The 8,464-nt window shown below is 41.2% G+C and overlaps 1 protein-coding gene across 3 annotated transcripts in view; it reads left to right on the top strand.

The window, feature by feature from the left end:
- The first annotated feature begins 547 nt into the window (after positions 1 to 547).
- Positions 548 to 8,464, top strand: part of pcdh11 (protocadherin 11) — a 125,075-nt gene continuing 117,158 nt past the window's right edge. For all 3 annotated transcript variants that reach the window (XM_068714905.1, XM_068714904.1, XM_068714906.1), the window contains exons 1-2: positions 548 to 1,250; positions 7,051 to 7,631. In XM_068714905.1, coding sequence (XP_068571006.1) covers positions 7,092 to 7,631 — 540 coding nt within the window. In that variant the 5' untranslated portion in view covers positions 548 to 1,250; positions 7,051 to 7,091. The remainder of the gene's footprint in view (positions 1,251 to 7,050; positions 7,632 to 8,464) is intronic.

Here is an 8,464-nt window from a genome sequence, read left to right as displayed (position 1 = left end):
TTTCAAGTGTTCAAGGTTCGTAAACTGAACTGCAATAGGCTTATAGACCACATGAATTAGGTTATTTGACACCATTTTATCCATGGAAACTATGGCAATTGTGAGTGAACCCATTACCGGGCTAATTTCTCTTCCGATCCACGATAAGAGCTCTGCCACAGCCTGTTGACACTCTTGGGATTGTCTGAAAAGAAATTGAACCTCATCATTATTCAGAGGTGCCAATGATACAGTAGAACTAATTTGGAAATGAAAAGCAGAAACAGAGCTCGGTATAAAAGTGAACAGTGCCCCCCTCTTGCTTTCAGGCGGATTTCTGGAGCACTGTGGCTACAGCAAACAGCAGAGGCATCTGTGGTCCACGCATCCACCTACATCTCAATGCAAGCAGCTCTCCAACGCAGTGCGGCTTTAAGAGGACCGGGGCTCTTAAATCTGCGGTTGGCTCCTCCTTCCGCCATGATGTCAGTCGGAGGGAGAGCGAGAGGGAGAGAGGTGGGCAGTGTTGAGGAACTGAGTTCATACAATACTACTGAGACATCTACAGCTTAGCAGACAGATACGGTGAACCGCCTATCCCGGCTCCTGTAAGTGATGCTGCGCTGAAGCACACTTTGATCCAACTCCATTGGGGGGCGATGCGCTCTCTGCATCCCTCCTTCAAGAGTTTTTTTTGGGAGCGTGCACAACCTCGAATCAGTCAAAACAAGTGGTCATAAAATATATTAGGTTTAAGCTTTCAGTTTTTCATCAGAAGTCCTTTTTTGTTTTTTGCGCTCTTGGATTGAAGTTGTACGCGCTGGTCAAGAAGCATTTAACGCGCACGTGCAAGTTCTGTGCCAGCGTTTTTATGCTGGTAAAAAAAAAAGTAGGAATTTCAAGGCAAACGTAAGCTAGGGATTCAAAGTTAATGTAGAACAAGCCGGGATCGATGCGTATCGTCGGCCGTGGGATTGCGAGCCCAAGACACCCGAAGAGGAATTACAGCGTCCTTTTCAATCAAACTTGATCGCTGTGCATGATTTTTTTTCTCTTGCACATGAGGACCACAGTTTTCTTTAGCGCATGGATAAGTTTTTGTAGTGGATAACATCTTTTTTTTCTACTTGCATTGCGTTTTGCTTCCGCTTCTGATGAGGATCCTCTCCCACTTCAGTTTAATTCGTGGCACTTCTCTTTTTTGCAAATCCGCGATGTCTCCACGCGACGGTACCCACGGCTGATTTTTCATCATATTCGAGCGGAAAAAGGTAAGATTTGCTCTTAACCACGACTTTCCTGTTGAGATCAAAATGTTTTTTATTTGTCTTACTTTAGTGTTCTCTGAGCATATGTATGCACATGGCTGGTCTGTATCCTGAGCGCGTTCCGAGAAGCTGGAGAGCGCCCAACAGCCTAATTTGTGTGGTCCGTATAAAATTCTAATTGACGTCTCAATACCAGCAAAGACCTGCGTTATATTTACAATCACTTAGGAGCAACATGAGCGGGGCAAAAATGTAGTGCTGTTCTCCGGCACTTGGATAAATCACTGTGTTGCGATAGTGGGTCATTTTGATTTTCCTAGAACTGCTCCAAATATATAACAGGCGTCCCCGCGCACCTGATGTAAATAGAAATTATCCACGGACACGGCGCTCAGTGGAGAATCTAAGCCGAGTTGTCGCATTGTGAGTGTGTGTACCGCGCGGTTGGTCACGACTTCGGGCGTTATTTAGTCTTTGCTCAACACTGATCGCTAGATAGATAGGCCTACTTTCCAAGACCATCCAACTGCAGGCACTTGTCAGTGCAGGTTTCTCAGCAGCTTGGCCGTTGAGCTCGGTGCGTGGGTGCGCGGTAACAGCGCGCTCCTGGTCAAGCGGTTCAGCTGTCACAGACCGTAACCTCAGGGGCTCAGTCTGTTCACGCTCACACTCTAGGAAAAAAAAATACATAAATATATTATAGTTTACAACCAGAAATAGTTCAAACAGTCACGATGTAAATCCCCGTTGGCCGGAAGATTAACCGCCACAGTTGGTTGTTTGAGTTCCTAATACGGTATACCTGCTCAGTATGCAATAGATTATTACTGGGCCTGTTTTTAAAGAGTCCCACAAGGCCTACTGAGCTCTAGGTTTGCTGGAGAATTAAATCAAATGGTAATGTGAACCATCCCAAGGTGAGCAGTATATTTTGGCTTTAGGCTGATGCATTTATATTGAAAGAAGAGTCGGTGGGTAAATGGAAAGTATTTGTTTGATTTGAAATTCGCAATGAAACCATCTGCACATGCACATCCGCATTTCAAGTAGGTACAAAGCAACTGAATAATCTGAAATATCCTGATATATACCTGTAACAACCAAATCTCCAGTTGTTCTTTCTATGCCTGTGATAAATTCAACAAAAATATTGAGTGCATAGTGATGCGCTTAGGGGTCAATAACTCGTCATGAAACTGTATGTGTTGGAAAGAGTTCATGGAGTAATTGAATTGTAGTCTCAGAGATGCTTCCCAGGTATAGAAGATGTTGTTTTTGCTTTTAGTTTTAATCTGACAGTGTATGTTTAGTTGTTCACATTCAAGCTCCTCCACAGTCGCATATACAGTTTATAGAGACAAAACTTGAGTTTGCCAATCATTTAAGGCCATCTCTGCTTGTAGATCTTCTCCTCTGATATAATGTAGTTGTTGATCTGTCCTTTATACTTCCCATAAGGGATAATATATTGAATATGACTCTCCACATTGAATTGAACCTATATTTCAGAATTCATGATGGTGTCTTGAGCACAAATTTCACCTGAAATATGGCCACATTGATATATATGAAAATGGTTTTCCAGTATCATTAAAAAATACATTTCTATTTCAGCAATTATTCATAATCGGTTAGTCATAGTACGTTTTATTTGTTGTACTTTGTTTTAATTAATTGCATGGTTTCTCTGATTAATTAATTGTCCATAATTTAGAATTTTGTCACATTTTCATTAAAGATAATGGATTTTAAAGCCAAGTAAACATTAAAGATGATGTACAGCTACACCAAAATGATCACACTTATATTTAGCATTAGGATTACATTTGCATGTATGGACTGCCCTCTTGAGGTCCACGATTACAGCGTTGTAAATTAGTTCGTCATTTTGCTAATGCAGGAGGGTCAGAAATATTACGTAGCGACCATTTCATTACCCAAGTAGTACAACTCTTCATAATCCAAGTCTATCTAAGAATGAAAAAAACTGATTGAAATGTGAAAAGCCACTGGGTTATGCAGCTTAACAGCATTGGCAGACTTTATGCAAATATTGTACAACAAATTATGGGTCAGAATTTTGATATATCAGCTATTTCCTGTTTCACTGATACAAGATGTGTGATGTGCAAATCCCAGTGATATTTGAACTCTAATATACATCTTTTGTCAGTATTAAATCTACTGTTAACATTGTCAATGTGGTCGTTTAAGTCGAGCATCATTTCATCGCACTGTCTCACTTTCCTGCACAACTCAGGTAATATAGTCATTGCTGAAGTTTCCCCAAGAGAAAACAACTTTTATTCCTCCACCATGTAAAGAGAATTGTTCTAGCTGTGTGGACTGAAAAAGAACTGACTGATCTTGACAGAAACCTGGTCTGTCAGGCTGTCAGCGATCCTTAAAGCTGCTAAAAGAGAAAAAGCCCAAGACAATCAAAAGTATTACTTCTACCAATGCCCTCTTTTGAAAATCTCTTTGGATCCAAAGGCAGTATTGATAGATACAACAGTGGTGAAAACCTCGCTTTGACAGTTAAAGGACTCCAAACGTCTTGGTTCCCAGCCTCAGACTAACTACACAGAAAGTTTCCAGTTGAGGGTATCTTTAGGGGTGAAGGTAGGGGCTGACAGTAGCTGTATGTCTCCTCTCTTACTGCTACCTTCAGCGGATGCAAACAGCAGGAAGGCCTGTCCATCACACTGTTGTGTAAAGTGATCCTGGGCCGGCCTGCTCCTCTTCGCCGTGTGTCTCCCAAGAGGGAGACTTGAGTTTGCCTACTGGATTCAACCTGCTGTCTGGGGCTCAAAATAGCATTTCAGGAGACTAGTGAAATGTAAGCAAAGGAGACACTCTGACTGACACCTAGGATTTCTTTCTCCCTCCCTCGTACTTTTTTTTCCCCCTTCCAGCACAATTCCTTCTCTCACCTAGTCTGTCCCTCATGGACAGGCGTATAAAGAGTTGTGACAAGTGAAACGCCATGCAAATGTTGGAAAAATCACGGTTACGAGAAAAGCATTAAGTTAATCAATTTAAGCGAAGTAAACAAGTTTGGCCGTAATGTGTTAAAGGGCAACATGTGCCTCTTTCCTGTAAAATGTATTAAAAAAAAAAGAGAAATAGCTTTATATATTTTTCTGCTACACGACACCACATGTAGGCTCTGTATTTATATCTCCTATACCAGTCATGAAGTTTCTTAACATCCCATTAGCATTGCCAGGGTGTTCTTTTTGTTACTAAATTTGTACTCCTGCATGTGCTCAAAAACATACTACATCCCTTCATCCTGCGGAACATTATCGTCACATATAAGGGAGAGAAAATCTAGATCATGCTTTGATCCTTTCTTTTTTTTCACTTTGCCGAATCACATCCCATTTAAGGATGTAATTTAAACTTCATTATGCGTTGTGCGAGCTCAGCCTTGGACTGCACGGCGATCATCACAGTAAAGCAATTGCTGCTCAGTCTCAGAAAGATGCACACTTCAAAGTAAAGGGTGTCACGGTAACTAATGGGATATATCTCATCGATATTTTGACATGACAGTACAACACTGCTTGTGCTACAGTTTATGTGTAGAATGAATAACCCTCACACTGATCAATGTCAGAGCCATGTTTTCTCATGTCACACTGTTCTTTAATGAGTCTCATGTGACTGCTTTATGAAACGTGTGAAAATAAATCTGTCTTTACAGGCTGCATGAATGCCTTGCAATTGTTGCTGATTCAAAACCAGCTTAATTAAATTCTTATTTTTAATCAATTCCCCTTTGTCGGTAGGCCGAAAGCTTCAATGGATAAGAACGCTGTTGCCTTGGCAATTTAGAAGACCCCTGTAGTGCAGTTTAGGTAGTCATACCTTTTCTACAGGATATTGTTTGACTCATGTAAATGGATGGAATTTCATAAAGTAGGAAATATTATGATTCCCAGAGAGCTATTTGTGGTCCCTTGTTACTGGGGGTATGAATGCATTTTCAGCACCAGCTGTACATCGTTTCTGTGATGGCTGTCATACATTTTTGCCATACTTTGAAGAAAATGGACGTTTGATTTCAAGGCAGCTGCCTTATGAATATAAACCAATATCTTGAGGAAAATCACGCAGTTGATAAACACTCAGGGGGGTTGGTGGACCTAAATACACAGTGGGATATGAGCAATGAAATTATATTAGTCGTTAAATATATTGCGCTGGAATACACATGGGGAGCCAGGATTATTATGAGAAGTAAACATAGCTCTGTCTTGGTGGCTCTACCCTGATTCGCCATTGCACACTTAAACAATCTAAAGACCAGTAATGCAATTGTACTTCGAAAAAACCCACTGAACATGAATATACTTTGATAATTAAACTCCATTACCACCACTGTAATGCCAAAAGCCAATTAAAGCCTGTGTGGCCAAGCATTTATAGAGAGCTGCGTGATTGTGTTGGAAATTATGGAATTTCCTTTATTAACGATATCCAAGGATTGATTAAATGAATGACCAAATCCGAATGTGAGCTAGCAAACTGCATGAAGTGAGTCCCCTAATAACTTACTAAATATGCCGCTAACTGGTGGAAAGTAGTCAATATTTCATACTAGCATATACTGGCAGGAAGGCATTTCAGAGTATGACTCCTTCATCATCTTCCAATGACCTACTTGGGTTTTGGCAAATGGGGTTCTTGCCCTTTGGCAAGCATTTGCACATATAAAACAGTTTAAGATTTTGTAGAACAACAGCATGAAATACAGTGGCAACCGAAGACAAGTAGATCTATTAATGACTACTGTTCAGTGATGGTAAACAATTTCATCTTAGGCATCACTCAGCACAAAAAGTTAACTGAAAGCTGTTCACAGTTGTTGTTGGAAAAACCCATTCGTCAGGATGTAATGAAGTTATGATTAAATTTCACTAATTTGACTGATGCCGGCACCCGCAGTAAATAACACATTGTTGTCTCCTTCCACGGCAGATACTCTAAACAGAGCTCTTATCACTCTGTGTATGTTTACACACATGGGCGTTCATGAAATATTTGAGAGCTCAATTGTTTGCATTCGGAACAAATGAGGCTTTCCATTAATAGCTGCTGTCAAGCGGTACTATTGCAAGTGTGTGTGTGTGTGTGTGTGTGTGTGTGTGTGTGTGTGTGTGTGTGTGTGTGTGTGTGTGTGTGTGTGTGCGTGTGTGCGTGCGTGCGTGCGTGCGTGCGCGTGTGTGCTGGCATGTGCGCGAATGCAAGCACTGATGCTCAAGGCTCAGTTCGGCTGCCTCCAAATAAGTCTGGATGTGGGGTGCAGTTTATGAAGACACCGCTGCACCATATTGACTGACATTGACTCGAATATGAGTTAAGTTTTTCTCTTCATCACATTTTTTTCATGCACGTCGTTCGTGAGCAAGCTTTCAAAAGCAAAGAATTTGATCACAACACTGGACTCCACCGCTTTCATACTTCTCAATAAAAATATGAAATGGTTCATTACAGCGATGAAATGGATTGATGGAATGTATGAACTACTAACCTTTACGTGTCCGCTTGCTCAATGGATGTCATCAAAGGTTAATTGTGTAAAACCGTCGTTAATTTGCTCTGAAAGACATACAAAGGATGTGCGCTCATAACTAGTTAGGATGAACAGGTCAAGTTGAAAACTCTCCGTGAGGGGGAAATAGTACTAATTACAGCAGAACTTGAATGCCACGTCGTTTTGTGCACTGACATTGTATGTTCTGTAATTTCTCTCTTCTTCTTTTTCTCTCTCTCCGTCTCACCTCTCTTGTGGCAGAATTGCTGCTGTTCAAGTGAAGCTCCCATCCAGTCTTGAGTATGGGCTTAGGAAGTCAGGCTCATGTGCTGGTGGTCTTGCTCGCCTGTGTGGTCTTGCTATGTCAGGCCCAGGAGAGGGACTACACGGTGAAGGAGGAGCAGCCAGAGAACGTCCGCATCGGGAACCTGCGCAAGGACCTGGACCTCAACCTGGACCCCAACATCAGGTTGTCCTCACCGCTGCAGTTCAAGCCTGTGTACAAGACCGGTGACGTGCCTTTGGTGAGGGTGGAGGCCAACACGGGGGAGATCTTTACCACCAATCACAGAATCGACCGGGAGAAGCTGTGCTCAGGGGTCTTCGCTGAGAAACGCTGCTACTATGAGATCGAGGTGGCCGTGCTGCCGGATGAGATCTTCCGACTGGTAAAGATCCGCTTCCTGATCGAGGATGTAAACGACAACGCTCCCCTTTTCCAGTCCACTGTAATAAACATCTCCATCCCGGAGAACACCGCCATCAACACTCGATACCCAGTGCCCTCAGCATTTGACCCTGATGTAGGAATCAATGGGATCCAACATTATGAACTGGTCAAGGTGAGGCTCACCCCTGTTTCATCTCTCACATATAGACAGTGAAAATGAATAGGTATTTGTTATTGTTGTTTCAGTGTGGCCTTAGTTATCTTCATTTTGACAAAAGAAGTATTAATCAAGGGGGGATTTCTCTAAAAGAAAACAATTGTCTAAATCACACTGTTTTGTGTTCATATAAAGTCCATTTCTGAAGGCCCATTTGGTTCATTTATGAATATTGTTTTTGTTTATTTAACACCAGGACTGCTACAGTCTCTGAGTACATTCCAGTCATGACTCCCATGCATCCCTGTTGTATGGGATATTTACTGAATTCTCAGCTCTAATTGGAGAGTAAAAAATTAAAAACACCCAAGTACCCGAAGCGTAATTTCTAACCTAAGTAGATATTACTGTATCTCAAAATCTTTCTTAATTTGATTAAATAGTGAATGACTGATCGATATTGATAGTGAATGATACAGACCTGAAGCCTCATGTTATTGGTACAGTACAAAGTTACTGGTTTGCTTTATGGACTTAATAGAATAAAACGCTTTTAGGCATTTTAGAAATCCAACAATTACTTTTGATAAACCAAGGACCATTGTAGCAATATGTCTTGGAGAAACAATTACAAATAGATAAAACGGGTGAGAAAGTATGAAATTAATTGTCTTTTCAAATAACTATGGAAGGCAGGCAGAATAGCTCACATATTATTATTAAACCTATGCCTGCAGCATGCCAGGGGTCTGATTGGTGACTATTTTTAATCATTAAGTCCTTACAATATTTCCTGTCTTCAGATTTTTCTTATCATATGCTATGCATGTAATATGATTCAGATTCTG

The sequence above is a fragment of the Cebidichthys violaceus genome, unplaced genomic scaffold, assembly GCF_023349555.1.
Source record: "Cebidichthys violaceus isolate CVI_PGR_0920_01 unplaced genomic scaffold, fCebVio1.0.p SCAF_2, whole genome shotgun sequence".
In the NCBI taxonomy this organism is placed as follows: Eukaryota; Metazoa; Chordata; class Actinopteri; order Perciformes; family Stichaeidae; genus Cebidichthys; species Cebidichthys violaceus.
The sequence above is the reverse complement of the archived record's forward strand: the minus strand, read 5'-3'. Positions and strand labels throughout refer to the sequence as shown.